The 24,231-nt window shown below is 32.7% G+C and overlaps 1 protein-coding gene across 1 annotated transcript in view; it reads right to left on the bottom strand.

Annotated features, from left to right (window-relative positions):
- LOC123712241 (guanylate cyclase 32E) overlaps positions 1–24,011 on the bottom strand; it is a 90,778-nt gene extending 66,767 nt beyond the window's left edge. Inside the window, exons 1-7 of the mRNA XM_045665251.1 lie at positions 23,949–24,011; positions 22,547–22,831; positions 17,949–18,094; positions 15,549–15,660; positions 11,232–11,411; positions 7,705–7,822; positions 3,263–3,409 (exon numbers count right to left, since the gene is read on the bottom strand). Coding sequence (XP_045521207.1) covers positions 3,263–3,409; positions 7,705–7,822; positions 11,232–11,411; positions 15,549–15,660; positions 17,949–18,094; positions 22,547–22,831; positions 23,949–24,011 — 1,051 coding nt within the window. The remainder of the gene's footprint in view (positions 1–3,262; positions 3,410–7,704; positions 7,823–11,231; positions 11,412–15,548; positions 15,661–17,948; positions 18,095–22,546; positions 22,832–23,948) is intronic.
- Between the last annotated feature and the right edge of the window lie 220 nt (positions 24,012–24,231).

The following is a 24,231-nucleotide window of genomic DNA, read 5'->3' as shown; positions in this document are numbered from 1 at the left end:
AAGTGGTTTTCTAAAATGGTACTAAAATAATAAATTTAAAATAGTTTTATAGACGATTCCGATAACGCACTAACAGGAAAGTAGCCTTTCGTACCTATCTACTAAGAGAGAAATATTAACACAAGCTAAAGGCTGACATTCAAGTGTGGGTGTGTAAAGAGCAGTATTAGCTTGAGCGTGCGACAAAACTCAGCTGTGTACCCGTGGACTTTTCTAAGTGCGCATTAAACACTCGCTCGTACGGTGAAAATATAGTGAGGAAACCGGAATGCCAGTATTTCCCACTGTGGTACACACACCCTACAGACAGGCAATTTCATTGTTTCATGGAGATATTCGAAAATTGATTAAATTTATTTCGAATTTCAGTTACATACTGTGTCACGTAACAATTTTCTAGTGACGTTTTACTAAAAATTATATCATTAAATTTCTTAAGTGAACGATTTTTTTAAATAAGTAATATTTAAAAGAAAGCGTGGTCGCCCTCTTGCACGATGGGCTGACGAGCTTAAGAAAGAAAGAAAGAGAGGATTGGGAGAAAAATGCTCAAAACAGAGAGAGATGGAGCCAATTGGAGGAGGCCTATACTCAATAAGAGGTCCTTGAAAAAAATAAAAGAAATATATACATATACATTTTATGTGTGTGTTTATTTTGTAAATTTTCAAGGAATTAATGAGGCTTAATTATTAATTATTATTAATATTTAAGACTAGTGTATGTTAGCTATCTGCAATCAACAACTATTAGAATAATTTTCTCAAAACTGATAAAGAAATTAGAGGCCAAGGATCAAGGATTATTGTACTATTGATATTATTTGTTAAAATTATTCGTTTTCTAGCAATATGCGGCAGTTAAATTGGAAAACAAATTTCCTTAGAGACTGCTCTGAAATTTTTGTATCGGGAAAAATTTACATAGTATTTTGGTACAAAAAATAAAAATTAAATTACATTGTATTTTTATATAATGCAATTATCATTTTAAATAAATATCTGGTTAGATATATAAATATTTAAATAAAAAGCACAAATCAACTTAAAAATTAAACATAAAAGTTACAAAAATTAAAATACAAGTTATAAAAATACTAGTGATTTTGTACTAATAATTATTGTTAAGTAAAAAAAAAGCAAAGCGGCGGATTAGGTATGAAATAGGCTTTCCACAGGCTTTCTTTAAAATTGATCATACAAATTTCCAATAAACCAATACTGTTTATATCTTCGTTTTGGTTTGGTATTACAAGTTTTATCACGAACACGCGAAATGAAAGCATTTTCGTTTTAAAATGCTCTTTTCCAACGCGAAATGTTCGTATTGGTTATGTTTGAGATCAAAAATTACAACTATAGTCACGTCTAAGCCAGGTAGTATGAGGTTTTAAGAAGACGAAGATAAAATTTATTAAACTAAATGTAAACATAACATTTCTTTACAATATCGGTCATATCGTCATATCGATAACTTGACAGATGATACATAGCACAAAACATACAATAGTTATTTATGTACGTCTATAAATAAGGAAACAAAGCTGGATTTGTCGAAGATTATGTCTCTACCAATGGAAATCAGTGCTGCCAGTGACAGGTAAAGATGAGTTGAGCCATTTGGATAAAAGTTATTCAGTGTTTCTATTTCTTTTGTATATATTTAGATAAGTATTTTTTATTTCTTCATTATCGCTTGCCCCAGGATACAAAGCCGTAAAACACTATTACGACTGTTTAATGTTTTCTCATTTTTTACTTTCTTGGGTAATACTGTAATTATAACATTTATCATAATTTTTGCAAAACAAGAGGATTTCTTTATTCTACGGAAATTATTTTGAGCACAATATTAGTAATACTCGTTTACCTTTCCGAAATAGATCGCAGCAACCATAAAGATAATTTTAGATTAGTTGTATCAAATGTACAAATAATCATAAAAATTAACGAGACCATTTAAATCTATTAACAATTAGAGAATAGTTTTTCACGAAAGTAAATTATAACGTTCTAGACATTCTTCAAAATATACCGTCGTAATGTGCGGTAATCGTAATCTTAAAAAAAAAAATCAATGGCGCTACAACCTCTTTAAGGCCTCTTTTACGACTTTGTTCCCCGGGGCAAGCGATATGTCAATTCTTTATCCGAAACTCAAACTACACACGTAGATACTCCTACACCAGTGTAATAGAAAAACGTGATATCGTAAATAGGATTATTATATTTATTTATGTCACTTGTCAAATAGGACCACTTCAGTCTAATTAGATTACATTTAGAGTACATTTAGTTTTTTTTTGAACTATTAACTAAACAAGTATCAACGATGTTTAAATCGTATAATAGACAAAAATGCTTTTTCACTATAATATTTTTTAAGGTATATATATATATATATATATATATATATATATATATATATATATATATATATATATCTAAAACAAATGAAAGCTATTTTTTTATTTATTTAGGTTTAGTTACATAACAGGAATTAATACAAAATAAAAGGTAAAATAAAACATTTATTGCCACCTTTTTAATATAAATAAATGAATGATGTACATAATGTACTAAGGTTTAGAATAAAAAAATAGAAATATATAGAATGGTTTAAAATGATTTTGTAAGTCCTAAGTAACAATCATCACACCACTTTTCTCATTAATCTATAGCGTTGATAAGATAATATTAAATCCGCCATTATGTAGTGGCGGCCCTTTTTGCATTTCAATGTCACCGAATGTCTTAAGTTGTTGGCATTCATGAGAACTAAAGATAGACAGTGCCACATACTTTTCTTGACCAGTAACAGCGTCGCTGTCATGCATATTAGTATTGCAAGTATATAAAAATACCATTTTAAGGGAATAATTTGAAGGCTAACTTAATAATTTATTGAAATGTCTTAATAAAACAATATATACTAGCATCTAGAAAATACAGTTCTAGGCTTTAATAAGTGCGACGCAAACTTAGGAACTGATATAATATGGTTTTGTGACTTGTACTATTAATACATATATCCTATATACCTGTATAATATCTTTTAAGATACCTAGCAATTAGAACTGTTCGATAATTAAAACTTTGCCATTGTAATTAATAATGCATGTTGGTAGATAGTAATATTATTCATTGTGTGCATCAAGAAATTACAGAAAATAAACAATGTTAATATATTTAAATTACTAGATGACCCAAACAGGTCAAGCTAATAAAAGTACTAACATACGTGAAGAAAGGCAAGAGCTTACCAGCTTGTGTGATTGCTGCATTGCTTGGATCGTAGATCTCGTCGTCTACGGCGACGACCGCGTACTCTCCGTTGGCAAGAAGTCCACGACGCAGTAGCACCTTCACGAAGTCCACCAGAGCAATGTTCTCGCCGAGAAACACGTATACTGTTAAAAAAGCATTTAAGAATCATTAGTATCAATAAAGCAAAAATATGTTATAAACTCTTTCGTATATAATATGACCTAAATAACTGTTATTTACTTTTTGATGCTCTGATGCTGTTACTAGTGCGAAAACTCTCGTGGAAACTTGTACGAAATATTGTCTGCATTGATTTACAATTTCTTTAATATACAACTCTGTTTTATTTATTTATGGCCTCACATCAGAAACACAAAATATATACTTTATACTCAATCTCTTTATTACAACTCTCTTACTGCACAGTAAAAACATTTTACTTCTATACTGGTAGTAAATGTAAATTTACAATTAATTTAGCTTCTTTTTGACGTTCATAAGTGTACTTGTTTACATATATGAATAAAGATATTTTGAGTTTGAGTTCAAGTCGTATTATACAATTTGTGTGTTCCTCACAGGAAGGTAAATTAATCCGCAATGACATTGAGGATTTAAGAGAAAAGGAAAAGTACAAACTCCAGGCACGTTAGGCATCATTACATTATACCTGCTACGAAAATAACGTTTTAAATTGAGCTATTAGTTTTACTTTTTACTTGAGTCATCCGTCTTTTGTTTTTGTTTTAAGGTTTCATGTTTACTACTTTAGAACGAGTTTTACTTAATAAAAAAGTATTGAGAGATTTTCGTATGGAAAACTTACGCTTCGGACAGGAAGGACGAATCACCGTTCGATCTGAACTATAAAATGTTTTCTTATTTACAGAATAATACAATCTAAATTATGGTATTAAAAACAGTGGTTTCTGTTAATGTAACAATAGCAGTCTTGTTAGGCAACAAATGCATATAAAAATAGTTGTTCAACTGTTTTTTTATGTTGGTTTAGGCTATCTAATAACTGACCGGTAGTCCATTTATTAGCTCTCGAAGTACAGTGCAGACATGCCTTACAGCTCGGGTCTGTATAGTAGACATTTATAAACTTTTTATGTGTTTTATTGTTTTTCGGCCAAAAACTGAAATTATTTTATTCACCTGTTAAATATGTATAAATTGAATACGTGGTATGAATACTACTAATATACTTGCCACTATACCTAATATGACTTTATCACATTTTGTTTACGTTAAGAATATTCTTGCATCAGTTTTATATCAAGCTCATGTTGTGACTTTGATTTATTGCATATTATACTTGACCGTGACTTGAGCGCCCATATTTCATACATGTGTAGCTTTTGATGCGGTATTTATTCTTCATGAGAGCAGCGTTGGCTAGTGGTTTCAGAGTGTGATTTTCAGCTCTGATCGTAGGTGCAATCCCTAGCTGTGCACCATTGGACTTTCTTTCGATGTGCGCATTAACATTCGCTCGAACGGTGAAGGAAAACATCGTGAGGAAACTGGCTTGCCTTAGACCCAAAAAGTCGACGGCGTGTGTTAGACACAACACGCTGATCATCTACTTGCCTATTAGATTGACAAATTATCATGCAACAGATACAGAAATCTGAGGACCAGACCTAAAAAGCTTGCAGCGCCACTGATTTATTTTATTTATTACATAATACAATTAATATTTTTAAGGACATTAATATTCATGAAGTCCCGTAACCTTCAGTGATCTTACCCCTTTATTGGTTTCCAGCATAGAATAATAAATTGAGTTTTATTTCCGAACCGGTTTTCGAGATTTTCTGAGACTGAATGATAATAATAAAAGTCAGCTGTAATATTACTTACGAAGTTTTCTAGAATTTAAAATATAACAACAAAAAACCGCTACAACCTTTTAGGTCTGAGCCTCAGATTTCTATATCTGTTATGTGATAATATGGGTATTTTTTAATAGGAATTTTAAAGAATGAAATAAAAAAAGAAATTTAGAATAAACATTGAGAATTTAATAAATCTGACGCTTTAAAAGTTTTTGGAATGGTCTTCTTCTTTTAGCTGTGCTGTAATGCATTGTATGGCTCTCGGGTGTCTCGAATAGCCTGCAAACTTATAAGCGACGTTCAAAAGTGAAGTTATCAGGTTATACTTTTTGAAGGATCTCACTAGTTCAAAAGGATTCCATAGTCCAGTAGAATATATATTATGAAGATAAACGATTTTTCTACTTAGAAAGCCAATTTTCTCACAGTTATTTTAACTTAAATGTATAACAAAAACTTGGCGATTAAAAAGAGTGGCGGAGAGTTTATTGCCAGTTCTTCTCTTCCGTTCTACGCCCTTGATTTGAGAACTGGCAGTAAATGTAAAATTAGAAGCATTTTATATACATTTCTGTTTTTGACGTTCATAAGTGTACATTGTGTTACCTATATGAATAAATGATTTTGAATAAATTTTTTATTATATAATATTTGGCCAAAATCCGATTGAATTTTTAAAATTTAAGAATCGATTGGTTTTTTTTCGTCTTTGTTATGTTTGCCTTTAAGTCGTCACATTAAATTTTGATTTAGTTTGTTCTCTGTATTTTTGTGCCAATCGTTACGAAGCTCTTGTAGATAAATTAAAAAATAAATAACAAAGAATGTGTTTGTAGTTAAAATTGAAATGTAAAACAACAATTAATTTGTCCACTGAAGTATATCTGAACCAATTTGACTTAGGCTCCTTCAAGAAAATGTACTAATTATAAAAAGGCCGCACACTCGCGAGCTCTCTGTAATTGGGAGTGCCCACGGGCGGAGCCTTCTGCCCGTTAGCGCTCTGTTTTATAAAATAAGAATGTCATAACATAATTCTATTTTAAATTTTTAAACAAGCAAAGAACTTTCCACAAAAAAAAATCTTTTGCATTTACTTTACTAATTTGACAGTTTATAAAGTAAGGAAACATATTCAAAATTAATTCTAAGCAAAATTCTTAGAAAACATATTCACTCAATATAATTGAATTCTTCAATCTTATCATTGCTAAGATATGCCTTATGGTTATTATATACATAAACTAATATCTTGCATAAAACGCGCGTGTATATGTATATGTATGTATAGTTTTATATCCAATAAATATAAAACTATAAGATTAAATACTTTGGTCGACGTTATATAGAGTTTTACAGTATGATACGGAACGATGCAATACCTCAGTACTGGTGATCAATAGAAGATTTGGATATAATCTGGACGTTTCCTTGATAAATCTTATAATAATTAATTTATCTAAGCAAATAATCATATAGTTATTATTGTGTAAGTTACAATATTGTCCTAAATATTATATTAACTTTACAAAGCTAAAAACAAAACCACACACACAGTTTTTTTTTACCGTATAGGTACATTGATGAACCATGTAAAGGCAATTCAGCCTTCCCGCTTTTATCGTCAGCCAACTGAGCGGACATGTTATTTATAAAATTATCAAAATCGATAGTCTTCAATTCTTCGTTTTCTATTGAATCTGTTTATTTCCGGAGAATATATAACATTTTCTAACTTGGCTGCTATTCCTAGGATGAGCAAGTTATCTTATTTTCCCCTGAAATTTTGCTATTTTTCCAATAACTAATGATCTATGTCTGTCACTTTTAAGATCTCATGTTGATAGTTTGTAAGCAAGCATGCTGTGTTTGTCTGTTAAAGATATAATGATCACTTAATTTTACTTTTGTGTGTTCCTAGGTGTTGTTATTATAATGCTCCTTATTATATATGTAAAATCAAATATAGTTCACTGAGATATTCATTAAATTTGATATGGAAGAGCTGGGAATCCTGGCACAGGTGTTTATAGTAAAAATTATTTCCAAATCTTTCACATTATAACGCATTGTTATAATGAATTAACACATTTTTTTTAAATGTGTACATTCTTTAAATACTTAACATTAGGAACGTGACGTCTATATAGCAGTCATATATTTAAAAAACATAAATTAATCAAAAATATAATTAAATTATCTTTAAAAAATGGAAACAGTTTTTTCAGGAAAGGGTCGCAATTTTTTTAATAACTGTTGACAATTCGCGAAATTACGATGCTTATTTCAATAACTCGGCTTGTAATATTTCGAAAACCCAACATAACCTCAAATTAATTTGTGACAGGATCATCGTAAAAGCCTTAAATCACGCTAAAACAAAATATATTACGTTGTGACAAATATTTCTCCATTATCTATGTTGGGATCATAATTGGTATTTATTCTTATAGTTATTATAAGTTGTATATTATAAAGACAATCTTCGCCCTGTTAGCCTAGTAGTTGCGTTCACTCGTAAAAAGCACATGCTATCTAAAATCATAATTAAACGAAACATATGTTTGTACAACATTTACACAGTCAATACATACTTCTAGTCTTCTCGTAGGTCTCCTCCACAATTTTCTCCATTTGCGATATGTGTCGTGGTATATAGTCGGCAAAGCGATGCTCTGCTGTTATCGTCAATCCGTTGCCTTGAGACAACTCCTGCGCAAGAAGTGTATCATTAAAAATACATATCTATTCAAATAAAATACTTTATTCATATAGATAACTTACTTCTAAATTAATCGCAAACATCATTGACTAAATTCACATAAACTGCCAGTTCTCAAATCAAACAAAGAACATACAAGCATCTCTCTGCCAGTTTGGCCAGTAAGCAACATGCCACTGATACTAAGTCTAACAATAGAAAGAAAACTGGCTGATTTACTGGCTACAATTGAACGTTTTATCCCTCAAGAACAGATGAACTGAATTGGCTGAAAAATGGTGGGGAGGTAGCTTAGAAGTAGAAGATGAACATACGATACGTTTAATCCTGTTTCCGTTGGACATTAAATTTGGTATAACAAAACGCAACTGGCAGCTTACCCTATGGTTAAGTAAAATTGAAAATTTGTTAATTAGAAAAATTGAAGTTGATCTTTCGATGTGTTTATTTCGAGTTTCTAATAGCTTATCGTGCCGATATTATCATTAACAATGCCACGATCAAGACGATCGATTCTTTCCCGTCAAAGCCGTAATGCAATAAATGGGTGGACCGTGTGTTTAAGTACATTCGAGAATAGTTCACATTATTTACTGTTAGATAATTTTTGTAAGTTAAGTTTCATTTTGTATGTATCATGTGTGTACAGGACAACGACTGTCGGGTCTGCTAGTAATATATATGATTTAAACTACATTCAAATAAATAAATATTAATTTTTTTTCATATTTAATTATTTTAAAAGAATTTAAATTATGAACATTTGCTTTTTCCAGTATTTTCATTTGTATCTTCTAAAAGAGCAAAAGTGTGGGCATCGCTTAGCTCGTAGGTTCGATCCCCGGCTATGCACCAATGGACTTTCTGTCTATGAGCGCATTTAAGATTTGTTCAAACAGTGAAGGAAAACATCGGAAGTAAACAGGCTTGCCTTAGACCTAAAACGGTATGTGTCAGATACATGAGGCACCTACTTGCGTATAAATGGTCCCGAAATAGACCCAGACATAAAACGAACGCGCCAATGATTTATTTTTATTATATTATAAAAATATTATGAAACAGTCTGTAATTTTTTCTTTTCAGTAATCAGCCTCGTGGCTTATTAAATTAATTATCTCTAAGAATCTATAAATATATTTTACCCTAACTATATTAAACGAAATAATCAACAAACTATCTGCCTTCGTCAGAATTACGTTAATTAAGCGCCGTACTAGTGACAGTAATAAAATCTAGCTAGTGTAATTAGTAGGAAGCTTAGAGCTTCTATTAGGTCCTTACATATGAAATTGGCGTATTTCGTACTGGCCACTTTAATCACGATGTTCTCCTCTTTGGTAAGGAATTCCAAATTCAAATTTGTACAGCTATTTACTCATGTATTTGTGCTTCGATGTCCGTCATTCATTTGTTTTTTTCTTCTGTTTTTTTCTGTTTGCGTCGCTCATTTTACAAAATGGAAAACTTAAAGTGTGTGTGTTAAAGTGGCACTAGTGCTGCGGAAACGACTCGAAGGGTGAATGATGTGTATGGCGGTCATGTTGCAAAATAAAATACAGTTCGTTTTTGGTTCCAACGTTTTTGTTCTGGAAATTTCGACCTGCAGAACAAGCCCCGTGGACGGCCTGAGACCCAAGTTGGTAATGAAGTATTGAAGGCTATTGTGGAAGCGGATCCATCGCAAACCACGTCCGAGTTAGCTGCAGGCTGCGGTGTTAGTGATAAAACTGTTTTAATTCACTTGAAGCAAATTAAAGAAGAAGAAGGGAAGATTAAAAATCTTGAAAGGTGGCTACCTCACGAATTGACTGAAGCAAACCGGCAAATGCGCATCGACTGCTGCGTTACATTACTGAACCGGCACAATAATGAAGGTATTTTAAACCGAATCATTACCTGTGTAAAAAATGTATTCTTTACGATAATCGGAAGCACTCAGCCAGCCAAATCCTGCCCCAAGCGAAAATTAACCCCAAAAAAGTTACTTATAAGCGTTTGTTGGACTAGTGCCGACATTGGTCATTGCAGTTTTCTCAAATCTGGCCAGACTATTACGGCTAATGTCTATTGTCAGCAATTGCAAACCATGATGGAAAAGCTAGCGGCTAAACAACCTAGGCTGGTCAATCACTCCACGCCACTGCTACTTCACGACAACGTGGTCTAGACACACTGCACAACAGACGGCTACCAAATTAGAAGAGCTTCAATTGGAATGTCTAAGACATCCTCTGTACTCCCCGGACCTTGCTCCAACAAATTACCATTTTTTTCGAAATTTGGACAACTTCTTGCAAGGGAAAAAATTTAACTCTGATGGGGCAGTCCAAATCGCCTTCACGGATTTTATTGATTCCCGTCCGACTGTTTTTTTTAGTAAAGGGATCAATGAACTACCTATGGGATGGCAAAAGTGCATAGAAAACAATAATTCATACTTTGATTAATTAAATATATTATATTTAAAAATATTCGACTTTTTGTTCCTCCCATACAAAACGCCAATTTCATATGTAAGGACCCAATATTTTACAGTTTGCTATTCGAATTTCAATTCTTTTCTAAACTGAAAACAATGGAAGCAGCCATATTTTTTATTTTATTTTTTTTAAAATGAGGTTTAATTATAATTAAGTAACAATAATAAACAGACAAACAATTAATTACGCTACGCTGTTTGTTAAATAATTTTTATTAGCGGACCCGACAGACGTCCTGTCGTAACTATGAAGTTTGATTTCGAATTGGTATAATTAACTAAAAATGCTGTATGATAAACATTGTTTGTTTAATTTCTAGCGCGTATATAAATAGTTTTGTTGGTATACCGGGAACAGGCGACATATCAAAATCGTGGATTTTCAAGATTAATGCCACAAAGAATTAGTGACTGTCATTATTTTATATGTATCAATATAATAACTCCGATCGAAGCATTGCTATTAATGATTATTTAATATGGTTAATTATTCTTAAATTTTCTAATTTCTGCGCTATTTTCTTTATTTCATAAGAACCTTCTCTGACAATAACAAACACAACAAAAAAAGAATTAGCGAAATCGGTCCAGCAGTTCACGCGTGATGCCGTGAACAAGGGAAATAGGGATTCATTTTTATATATGAATCTTATCGATTATCTTATAGATGAATCTTTCTCATCCTACGATTCTAAAATGAAACAGATTTTAATATTCATTCATTCATTCTAAATTAGTTGTTTTAAAAATAATGTATGGTTATTAAATACGTTCTATATATTTTAAGCTAAGCCAATCTTATTTAAAACTGGAAGACAAATGCATAATATTTTACTGTGTATTATATATAATATATATTAAATACATTCATATATATAATTCAAAAACATATATATATGTGTGTTTTTGAATCAAACCTTAATTGCCGCCATTTGCTGTCCAGCTGCCGTCAACTCGTCCCCAGCAACAATCGCAAACTTGGTCCAACCGAACGCCTTCAGCAGAGCGACGACCGACTTGCTGACCTTGTGGGCAGGCGGCAAAGTCCTCGCGAAGGTAGCGCCTAGACCGCCTGAGTCTTGAGCTTCGGCACATTTCTATACAGAGATTATTTACTATTATAAATAGTTTGATATATTTTTATTATTTTAACAAAACTCTTTCACCTTCTGTTAAATTCGGATGACGAAGCATTAAAAAACGATAGTTAACTGCTATAGTTAAAATTGAGGTTAAGATTATTGTTAGACAAAAGGCGTGTAGTATTAGAACAGAGTGCAAACGGGCAGGATGCTGATCTGATGTTAAGTGATATCCATGGACACACTACTTGCGTGAGGACTCGCGAGTCCGTTGCCGGCCTTTAGGAATTGAAACTCTATCAGTACCGTTCGTGAGTACTGTCGTGGTTCAGAGCGAGTCATCGTACGTTTATATATAAACCTTGTTTTACCATTTTGTCTATTGATCTGCCTTTGAGTAAGCCTAATTACAATATTTATATATATATATATGTTCGTTGATATGCAATTCTATATGCAAATAGTACAAGACTGATATCATTTGCATACTCCTTATCAACGAACCTTTAATCGTATCCATTTGTGGAATTAATCCACATAATAACATAACTGGTACAATTTCAGTAAGCACATGTTCTCTTTATTATATTTGTCAACATAACTTTCAGTTTTATGACATAATTACTATATGAACAGTTTATACGCTTTCAGCGTTTATAATTCTCGTATAGTAATGGAAAGTTACACACTTATATTCTTATTTTTTTGTATTTCAATAAAAACACACCATTGAAGCCCCTTCTTCAAGTACACAGGCGCTAATTAAAGTTTTAAGTTGGCGCCTTGTAGATAGTACGGGTGACCCCAGAGCTGGTGCTTTCCGCGCTCAAGAAATAAGTATCGCAATACAGCGAGGAAATGCTGCCAGCGTTAAAGGTACAAGACCACAGGGACCGAGGGATTTTTTAAACTTGTTTTAATATTATTATATTACTTTGTAGGTTAAGGAAATTATAAATACTGGTTATTATTTATTAATTATAAATAGTGGTTAATAAAAGCAATACTCAAGGCAAAGTAAGAATGAAAGCCGAAACAAGTTTAGATAATTATTGTCGACTTGTCAAACTTGGCGAAGTCAGGCTTTTTTGGTATGATGACAGAGAAAACTTTTATACTAATCTGTGAAGCCAGAAAAAAATTAATAAAGCAAAAATATATTAAAATCATTTGAATCTGCAATAAATATCAATTTCAGTGTTAAGAATTGTAAGGAAATATAATTTTAACTTCAAAAGCATTTTTTACGCAATAAAATAGAAGAGCGTAATTGTTTCATTTAGCACAGTACAACATTTCAAATTCAATTTGTTTAATGTATGCCAAAAAACAAAGTCTCGCAAGGGAATTCTTTTACCGTAAAAAGTTGTGAGATCAATTTAATGCCAATTCCCTCTCTATTACGTAATTAGCTAACTGAACAACATCTTATAGTAACCATATCAATGTAACAAATCTTATATTCAAGATAAAAATGCTGGGAAACATCAATCTAGTTTGACGTAGTTCAAACACTGTGACTATATGTTAATTATTTCTTTTTTTATAAAGAATAATGTAAAATCTATAGTTGCAATATTTGTGAATATGTATACCATGTATCTACATAATTATTTAGTTATCTGCTGCAATGTTTTTGAAGTGAAACTTCTTTAGGCGCATGAGGGTAAAATTTTGACAACGTCACGAAGATGAGCAGCGTTTTTTGTCGAAAAGGGAGAGAGCGATTGAGACCGACTGAGAGAGAGTGGGAAAGGGAGATATATAAAAAATACACGCTATTGGTTGATGCTTGGTTGCTTGATTGGTTGTTGATGAGGTTGATTGATTGATCGTTTAGTAGTTACATATTAGAACTTTAGATGGCAATTCTGTCGCATAACGTTTTGAGCAGTAAAAAATATTAGCAGTTAATAATATATTATTTTTTATTTATTTATAGTATAATTCGTACGTGTACAGTGTGTATACAGTATGAATATAGATATACAAATACATGGAGTGAACATGTTCTGGCACATGTTCATCTATTAGGACTTTTACCTTAGTAATAATTATTTACAAAGAAATTTCACTTCTGACTTATGTACTTTGTACGCACATGTTAATGGTGTTTACATATAACTATCAATATCAATATATAAAAAATATTGTAAAAACCATTTTAAAGAAGTAAATATGGAGTTTCTTGCCCCCTCTTCTCAATATGAAACTACCCTTTGGAAGGGGCAACTAGACTCACTTTTTTTAACATTTTTGACTTGTAATTTTGACTTTCAAAAGTGCCTTTTTAATAGGCCTAAGTGAAATAAATGATTTGACTTTGACTTTATATGTTTTAAATTAATATAATGAATTCAGGCTTTTAGTTTTTATCCATGACGAAGTTATAGGGTATCATGACCTGAACGACTTCGAGAAAAGGATGGTACGGCCGTGCCGCATTTTTGCTCGACTTAGCCGACGCACTGCCGTGTCCCCAGATTTAACTTTATATTGTTTAACACAAACGGCTCCCTTAATTCGTCGATTATCATAACATGGTTAAGATTAAGCACAAGTTTGACTTCGAGCGGCCCTAAATACAAACTGTAAGCACATATTTTCTGGATCTCACCCTAAGAGAATTGTCAAAGAAGGTCCTCTTTCTTTAACATCTTTGACCTAAAAATCTAAGAACGTTACCGATAATTTGACAACTGATAATCCTACAAACTTAATTTACATTTTATAAGAATCGAAATTATGACTCGCCAAAATTCAGAGTCTAAAAGATTGGAAAGGTGAATATATTTGTAAATTATCACAATGATGACATATGTCAAAAAGACGCGTACTTAAACACTTTAAGTTTAACACCCAGTTGTAAGAAAAATATAGGACGCAAACCAGAACCTAACATAAGTTATGTTAATAATTAGAAGTGTAAAAAAAATGTAAGGCATCAACGCAGTGTGAAGCGTGAAGCCAAAACGAGCCCTTTAGTTTTTACCACACTCAAAAAATTTAATTTAACATTCTTTTCGTTTCCGTTTAATTTTTATTATATATTTTATTTATTTATTACAGAAATACATACATTATACTAACAGACTTTGTCAATACGATAATGTCGAGAAACATTAAATAATTAAAATACGTATATAATATTAAGCACATAATTTACACAATATCGCTACTGTGAATTCACTCTGCGAACATATAAATATATCGATAGTGTCGGAGACAGCATTCAGTAGTCGCAACGTCCTGGATAACGGGGATCTGTGCAACAGACTGGTTCTTGCCCTTGGTATCGCAAATAACTATTCATATATATATATATATATATATATATGTGTGTGTATATATGTATAACGTTTCATTTAACATATAGAAGAGAACAGAGAGAATGGAAGAGCAGGCCATCACTCCGCCGGAGGACAAGCTCAAACCTTTATTGCATTCTTTATGTTCATATTTTACACGTGACACGTTATAAGTTATTACAATAAGGACATTGGTTAAGCACGGCAATGTTCTGAGGGGGCATGCTTTATAATAGTTAATTATATTTCCTTATACATTTTATTCTAATAACATACATTATTTATTTGGTATATTTGCTTTGGCTACACGTTGCGAAACGGAGAATGTACTTAACATTATTAACTTAACTTTTATAAAGAAATTAAAGTCTATCAGTCAGATTTTCAGTAACAGTTCTAATATAATAATTCCTTTAACAGTTTGGTAAACATCTAGTGATTTGTTTGTCTTTCAATTTTCCGGTAATTTGTTACATATTTATATTTAGGAGGTTAATGGTCCTGATTAATTTAATTTTAGTCTGCACGTAGGTCGAATCAGTTGGTTTTTACGAGAAGGTCTTGGTGAGTAAAGGGTTATTGTATCTTCCCTTTTTTATACATATTAGGATATTTCCGAATAAATTTACATACTTCCAGTATATGCGTATATGCTAGGTAGAGGAAGGATATTGTTCCGAATGAAGTGAGGCTTGCATGAATCAGTATTTCCTATATTAACGAACTTTCCGATATTAGGTATAATACTACATGTACTAATATTAAATATTATAACATAAATGTAATGTAATCCTTATAGGGCTCGAATACAGGCTATTTCTACGTATACGAGTATTATACTCACATGTGAAATAAGCGGTAGATTCCACGCCGCGGCGAGCTTGGCTTCCGTATAACACGTAGCATCAGGACCGAAAAAGGCCACAACTCCGAAGTCTCTCATTTGCGTCATCACCCTATTAAGAAAAACTAATAATAATAATAATAATAATCTTTATTTCTTAAACTAACTGTGACAAAATCTTTGTAAATGCATTTGTGGACATTTTGTATATACATTTTAATTTTTATTGTATATATTTGTCTTCTAATACAGCAAATTTAATGATACTAAGAATAGGTTATATATATCGTATTTCTAGAATTTTGACAACGCAGATCTCGTATAAAGGGTTTCAATGACGACGTAGTCTTTTTGGAATAAACATACACACCTAACGGCCGCGGAAATTTCATACCCAATTTCCGGGATTTAGGGACATGGCAGGGCCGCCGTTATTTACATAGTTTTCGGAGATCGGATGAAATTTGTGTTTTGAATTAATTAGCCAGATCACATTAGATTAAATCAATCACATTTTTAATCAACGAAATTTATGCTTAAATGCTAAATTGATATTTAGAATGCATTATAACAGTCGTAAACAGCGCGGTCACATGGCGTTTAAACCGGCTAAAGACAGGGTATATATAATTTTATTTAGGTATTATTGTAATAATAGATCATTTATAGAGATATCATCTTAAATATGGTAATGGTATTTTTTTAATAAGTGTGTTAAAAATTATATTAAACAGAAATATGTAATTACATATAGTATTTACATTTAGTATTACATTAGAATTTCAATGAGTACATGAAAGTCAATCTTTTCATTATTACAAAGAAACTATTGTTCGTTCGGATAGTTGTTCACACACACTACAGCAGAACCATATATTGTATGAAAGCAAAAGAAAACTTTTGTTCCGCTTACAAAATCCTACCGTATTGTGTAGTCTATATATTAGGTCCTTACATATGAAATTGGCGTTTTGTATGGGAGGAACAAAAAGTCGAATATTTTTAAATATAATATATTTAAGTAATCAAAGTATGAACCATTGCTTTCTATGCACTTTTGCCATCTCATAGGTAGTTCATTGATCCCGTTACTAAAAAAGCAGTCGGACAATAACTCAATAATGTAATAACGGAAAAGTTATTACATTAACTTACAAGTAACTTTTTTGGGGTTAATTTTCGCTTGGGGCAGGATTTGGCTGGCTGGCCAGAATCCAACCATTGCGCTGAGCACTTCCGATTATCGAAAAGAATCCATTTTTCATCACAGGTAATGATTCGGTTTAAAATACCTTCATTATTGTGCCGGTTCAGTAATGTAACGCAGCAGTCGACGCGCGTTTGCCGGTTTGCTTCAGTCAATTCGTGAGGTACCCACCTTTCAAGCTTTTGAATCTTCCCAATTTGTTTCAAGTGAATTAAAACAGTTTTATCACCAACACCGCAGCCTGCAGCTAACTCGGACGTGGTTTTCGATGGATCCGCTTCCACAATAGCCTTCAATACTTCATTACCAACTTGGGTCTCAGGCCGTCCACGGGGCTTGTTCTGCAGATCGAAATTTCCAGAGCGAAAACGTTGGAACCAAAAACGAACTGTGTTTTCTTTTGCAACATAACCGCCATACACATCATTCACCCTTCGAGTCGTTTCCGCAGCACTAGTGCCAACGCGGAACTCGTACTCGTAAATAATGCGATACTTTAAGTTTTCCATTTTGTAAAATGAGTGACGCAAACAGAAAAAACAGAAGAAAAAAACAAATGAATGACGGACATCGAAGCACAAATACATGAGTAAATAGCTGTACAAATTTGAATTTGGAATTCCTTACCAAAGAGGAGAACATCGTGATTAAAGTGGCCAGTACGAAATACGCCAATTTCATATGTAAGGACCTAATATAATTAAACAAAATACATATTACAGCTTAATTGAATTAGTATTTAATTTTCAATTACAAAAACGTTCTCGCCAGCCTCGTCACCAAGTATTCATAACTATCAGGTGAGTCTTTTAAAATATATTTTTAATTACAAAACTGTCCTGACATTGCTATTGTTTTACAACATCTATTATCAAGCTGAAATCGACTAAAATATATTGTATACATTATTTTTATTAATTAAAAACGTATGGTGTTTTGTGAAACAAAACTAAAGAGTTAACATTGAAACTCCAACACTCCCAGTGATACCAAACCTACCTGGACAGTGGTCACAACATAAGTTTTTGTCCACTAAAAAGTTACTTACTCACACATGTATTACACAGACGTCTATCAAATTTATTCATAACCTTTTACCATTAAACCGTGGGGGTTTAACGCATATGCAAGATCGAACCTTATGTTTAGTTTTATATAATATTTTATTTAATAAATAATATCTTTTATTTTACCTTAGAGAAAGACTATCCTTATCCAGAGAAAAGAGCGGCCTCGGTCTTCCAATGTCTGCTGTGACGAATCTCAGTTTGAGTCCTGGAAGAAGGCTCGGTTCCCGATTAACTAACGCCACCGCTAATGGCAAAGCCCCCAGGACAGTCTGCAAAATTATTGTATAATAAAATATATATATTAGGACCTTACATATGAAATTGGCGTTTTGTATGGGAGGAACAAAAAGTCGAATATTTTTAAATATAATATATTTAATTAATCAAAGTATGAACCATTGTATTCTATGCACTTTTGCCATCTCATAGGTAATTCATTGATGTAAAGAATCATTTTTTATCACAGGTAATGATTCGGTTTAAAATACCTTCATTATTGTGCCGGTTCAGTAATGTAACGCAGCAGTCGACGCGCGTTTGCCGGTTTGCTACAGTCAATTCGTGAGGTACCCGCCTTTCAAGCTTTTTAATCTTCCCAATTTGCTTCAAGTGAATTAAAACAGTTTTATCACTAACACCGCAGCCTGCAGCTAACCCGGACGTGGTTTGCGATGGATCCGCTTCCACAATAGCCTTCAATACTTCACCCTTCGAGTTGTTTCCGCAGCACTAGTGCCACGGCGGAACTCGTACTCGTAAATAATGCGATACTTTAAGTTTTCCATTTTGTAAAATGAGTGACGCAAACAGAAAAAAAAACAGAAGAAAAAAACAAATGAATGACGGTCATCGAAGCACAAATACATGAGTAAATAGCTATACAAATTTGAATTTGAAATTCCTAACCAAAGAGGAGGTATTTGAGGTCAAAGTGGCCAGTACGACAAAACGCCAATTTCATATGTAAGGACCGAATATTTATACTGCACCAGGCCCAGACCATTCAGGGATTGCTTCAGTTTTCCCCAGCTAATAGGCCAGTGATCATACAGTTTTTATACTGTACGTTCCGAAGGTGACTAAATTGAGGAACTAAAGGATTTAGCATTTCTAATGAAATTTATAGACTACTGACCACTATCTGTAAAATACAAATAAGTTACAACCTTTTTAGGTCTGGGGCTTAGATATGTGTATCTGTTTTATAATTTGTCAATCTAATTGTGTAGTAGGTGATCCGCCTCCTGTTCCAGACATACGCCGACTTGTTGGGTCTAACGAAAGCCGGTTTCCTTACGATGTTTTCCTTCACCGGTCGAGCGATTGTTAAATGCGCACATAGAAAGACGATCCATTAGTCCACAGCTGGGGACAGAACCTAGGACCTCAGGGATGAGAGCTGAAGCCACTAGGCCAACGAACGAACGGGTTTAAATACGAACCTTGTTAGTCGTTTAATTTAAAAGTATTTACGTAGCGAGATTGACGTAAAATTTTAAACAAATCTCAAGCACGTATTAATCTGATGAATGAGCCCGTTAATAACAAGCAAAGGGATTCACAACAAATTTGATTTATCTAACAGGAAAGTTATCTAAATAAGTTTACAAATTTAATTGATTTTAACAAATTTAGAGACTCAATTTATCCTTAGGCACATAAGCGTACAAACCGTACACTGTTCAATACGTGGGTAACACTGAAAATGTTTAGAACTGGCCAGTTAGAAACATTGGTAATGAAAACTTTTTCAGAATTTCAATTTTAGAACTCTTTCGTAACCTAATGTAGTATACTGAATTCATTTGTCTTTTGTTTTTGTGAATTGGCGGCAAATCTAAAATCGTGTTACATCGTAGTAATTATCGTCGTATTCGATGTGAAGAGAGGAACGGATATTACTTCGAAAAACAATAGAACTATTGGCAACTTTCCACATCACGCCATTTTTGATTTTCTAAACATTTCCAGTGTTAGCTAGGTAACACGCATATAGCTTTTTCTTGGTCACGAATTGTAAGACTATTAAAGTCTTGGACTGAAAAGTGATGGAAAGTTCAGTTGTCACTTCCCATTCTTCTTTTTCTTAAAGCAGGGCAAGGGTTATGGGATTCTTAAATTTCACTGTAAAGTTTCTACTATATGCCAAAGTATATACTTAAAAAAAGGGAGTAGTGTTGGCCTAGTGGCTTCAGCGTGCGACTCTCATCCCTGAGGTCGTAGGTTTGATCCCCGGCTGTACACCAATGGACTTTCTTTCTTTGCGAATTTAACATTCGCTCAAACGGTGAAGGAAAACATCGTGGTAAAAGCGGTTTGTGTTAGACCCGAAAAGTTGAAGAAGGCTAATCACCTACTTGCCTATTAGCTTAACATATGATCATGAAACATATCTAGACATCTGAGGCTTAGACCTAAAAATGTTGTTGTGCCAAAGATTTTTGTTTTATTTATTTGAAATAACTTAGACTAATCCGTATTTGATACGATATATTATACAAAAAAAATAGTTATTTGGTATAATATATAATAGATATTTTCAAAAATTGCAGTCTTTATAAGGAATTGTTCTTGGCATTTTTATATATTTTTTGGACCATATTAATTTTAATTAAAATTGAAATTAATCTTAATGCTTCCTTAAACATTATCAAATAATAAATCTGTGAAGATTTATAATCATAACTTTAAGAAAAAGCTTTTTTTTCAAAAACTAATGAGGGCGCGAATGAGTGTTAATTGCGCATGTAGAAAGAATGAAGTCTAAATGAACGCAGACTAACCAAACCTAACCTAGTTATTAGTTCATTCTAGAATAATTGAAGAGGAGGAGATAATTGTCTATTCTCACACAGTCTAAGCTTATAGACGACGGGATGGCGATTTTGTATACCTTGATTGTTGTAGGTATACAAAATCGCCATCCCGTCGTCTATAAGAAGTCTAGAATCTGTATAACGGTGTGAGTCTGGAACAAACACCCTTAGGGTCCTTCAAAAATAAAGCGTACCAATTCTTAAATGGCTGGCAATGCACTCTTGCATTGAGAGTGTCCATGGGCGGCGGTATTACTTAACATCAGGTGAGCATCCTGCCCATTTTACAAAAAATAAATTGTACCAGTAACATGTATGTAAATCTATTCAACGCGTGTTAATAATTGCAAACAATACCTGTAAATCAATCGTAAATAAGAACTTCAGTAATTCCAGTAATCCCGTCCATTCAATTCAACGTTTGAATTTGCACAGAAATTCCTGGTAAATTTACAATCAATTTGAATTTCGAAATTCTGTCTTAAAACAAGATTTATACGTATAAACTCGTACGTATAGCTCTTAATGCCATAGTGCATTGCCGGCCATTTAACAATTGGTTCGCTTTATTCTTGAAGGACCCTAATTCGAATTGGTTCGGAAATATTTTAGTGGGCAGATACCCTTAGTGGTGGCGCGGGAAACCCTGCCTTTAAAAAATTTCAAAATACAAAGAAAAGGCAAAAAAGCGCAGTGTATAAAGTTTACATTTTTCAAAAGTTTTCACTGTTAATTATTGTAGGCAGTTACTTAGTAATAATTAGATTAGAATGATTATATTAGGTATATGATAATCTAGTTTAGTCTAGTCTAGTCATTCTTTGACCAAGAATTCAAAATCAAGACGTGAGTTGCAACGTGATCAACGCTAGATAAGGCAGAACTCTAATTAAAACATATGGATAAAATCTGAAATAAAGTACTTATTATTGTTATCAACTTTGGAGGTTAGGGATCCTATTCAAATGTCTAGTCGTTCCTTGGCCAAGAATTCAAATATCGTTATTATTATTAATATTATTATATGGCCAGCACTGGTACTCGGTAACTTCCGATATGGATTTTTTAGTTCCCACAACTGGTTTCCAGAGCAAGGCTGCGAGTAGTGTGTTCGCCTTTAAAAAAATTTGGTTAAATTTAAAATATTATTACTTTCTCATATAAATTCAAAGGATTTAAGATCCTTTAGTCACCCTCTATATTGTAAGTAAAACAAAAAAATATATATTTATCGAAATTAATTATCATAAACCACTAAGGTTACGTTAACAAATTTTAATACTCGAAACCACAGTATTGATGATAATTAAATTAATAATTCTGCCCTCAAACACAATATAAAATTTAGGAATATTCTACTCAACTAGCTTCGTACCGTAAGATTTTGGACGGTTATTAAAACCGGAAGAGGCGCGCATTTGGGACAGGACAAGACACGGTTTACGAGACTGACGGCCAACCTCTAATGGAAAGGCACCAAAAGAAGAAGAAGAACTAATATATCAGTTTGGCGTCTTCATAGAGACAATTATAGAAGCAACATCATAATGTGTTGTCTATGAAAAGATTCTATTCCCATTTTAAATAATTTTTAATTCTTTGCTTAACATTGCATTATCCTAGACTATAAGGCTCAAAATGTTTCTTCGAGCTGGTTTAAATAATATTTTACTTTTACTCTCTATTAACCACTCACGTAAAACAATATAATCAAATGTTATATGCTATGTAACGAAAGAATGCAATGTAACTGAAGAGAGTGCCTACGCCTGGCTATACTCTCCAGGAGGACTAACTCTTATGAAATCGCCACATTTATAAAACTAAGGAAGTCTCAGTGAACCTTACCTCGTACTGACGGTGTAAATATTTAGAACAAATATTAAACATTCATAACTGACTGACCTGACTCCATCTGTAAGCGCTAAGAAACCCAATTGTTATGGTATTCCTGTCGTTAGGTCTACTTCTGACGTTGGAGCACACTTTGGCCCCTCCACAATCGACTGAGACAACTTCATACAAATTTAACCCGCCGCCTTCCACCTTATCAATCGCCATATCTTCTATCAGCCCACTCGTCACAGAGTATATGTTATTTAAATGTATCGACTTCAAACTTTTCACTCGATACTCGGAATTTGTCACGTTGATATGTTCACAACTCTTCGTGACAGTTGAAACATTTTTCTGTTTATCTATTTTAAGTGTATAATTATATACTTCGTTATTTTTCAAGATCGTTGTGATGATATTCGCCGAAATAGCAGTGAAAAATATGCAGATTAATTTCAGCGCCATATTTATTTCATTACATTGCCTGGAACAACGGAACATTCATTATTTATAATAAATATTTGTTGAAGAAAATTAAGTTTATAAATATATATATATATATATATATATATATATATATATATATCTGACCCTGTAAGGGTATAATATAATAGGATATTTGACTACCAAAGGTATTAGAAATCTACCAATTCGGATTTTTGTCCGTATAGTACAGCTTCAGATACACACCTACACAAATATGCACCCTCATATTATTGTTGCGTGTAAACCTTTTAATTACCGATTTGATTTAATAATTATTTTGTATTATAATAAAGTAAACTGTGAGGTTGTTCTAAATAAATAAACAAGTAATTATTTTACGTTTATAGTAAAACAACAGGGTTTTTCACCACATAGATTCTTATAACATATGTAGTTACTTTTACTACTGTGGCGAACTAAGCAGCGTACAGTGCGAAATAAACGAATAGTGCGCGGAAACAAAAATCCTCCTCTTATCTTATTATTTATTGTTGTTTTCTTTACGCTAAGTTTTTATTTTAATTTCATTTAAGCCTATTTCATGCCTAAAAACTGTTTTTTTGTATTATTTGGTGCTCTATACTACTATATACCTAGTCTTGCCATACATACTGAAACAAAGTAAAAAAATCTACAGCAAGTAACATTTATAACTTAACTTTAATTATTACTTAATTTATTATTTAACTATTATAAATAACTTCAAAACATAAATATAAAACAATTTAAAATATAAAAAGCTTATTCGAAGTGTTCTCCATTGGCTACAATACAGTGCTTTAAACGTTGAGGCCATATAACAATAGAAGCACGCACTCTTTCCATGGATAATTCTTCACTGCTAATCGTACGGATTGTTTTAGGGACTTCAAATTATCATGGCGTTTAGAGCAAGCCGTACTCTCTAAAACTGACCATAAATCATAATTCATGGTCGGGACTAGACGACGGCCAGTCTTCAGCTCTGATGAAGCCCGTTTCCAACCTGCGTAGCTTTATGACCCGGCGCCGAGTCTTGCTGGAAGGACCATTCTTGTTTATTGAACATGGTGTTGTTAAGGGGCTTCACTAAATTCTCAAGAATGGTATCTTGATACACTTGTGCCGATGTTTTGATACCTATTTCATAAAAGTATGGCTCAGTCACTTCTTCCACCCAACAAACCATCACTGACGTCGGATTGTGCCCACGTTACACTCTGTCGACTAATTGGAAAGCTTCCTTAGAGCTTTGAGCAAAAATACGGTCATATTGTTTGTTAAAATGT

This window comes from Pieris brassicae, chromosome 7 (assembly GCF_905147105.1).
Source record: "Pieris brassicae chromosome 7, ilPieBrab1.1, whole genome shotgun sequence".
Classification (NCBI taxonomy): domain Eukaryota; kingdom Metazoa; phylum Arthropoda; class Insecta; order Lepidoptera; family Pieridae; genus Pieris; species Pieris brassicae.
Note: the sequence above shows the minus strand (reverse complement) of the source record. Positions and strands in the feature narration are given on the sequence as shown.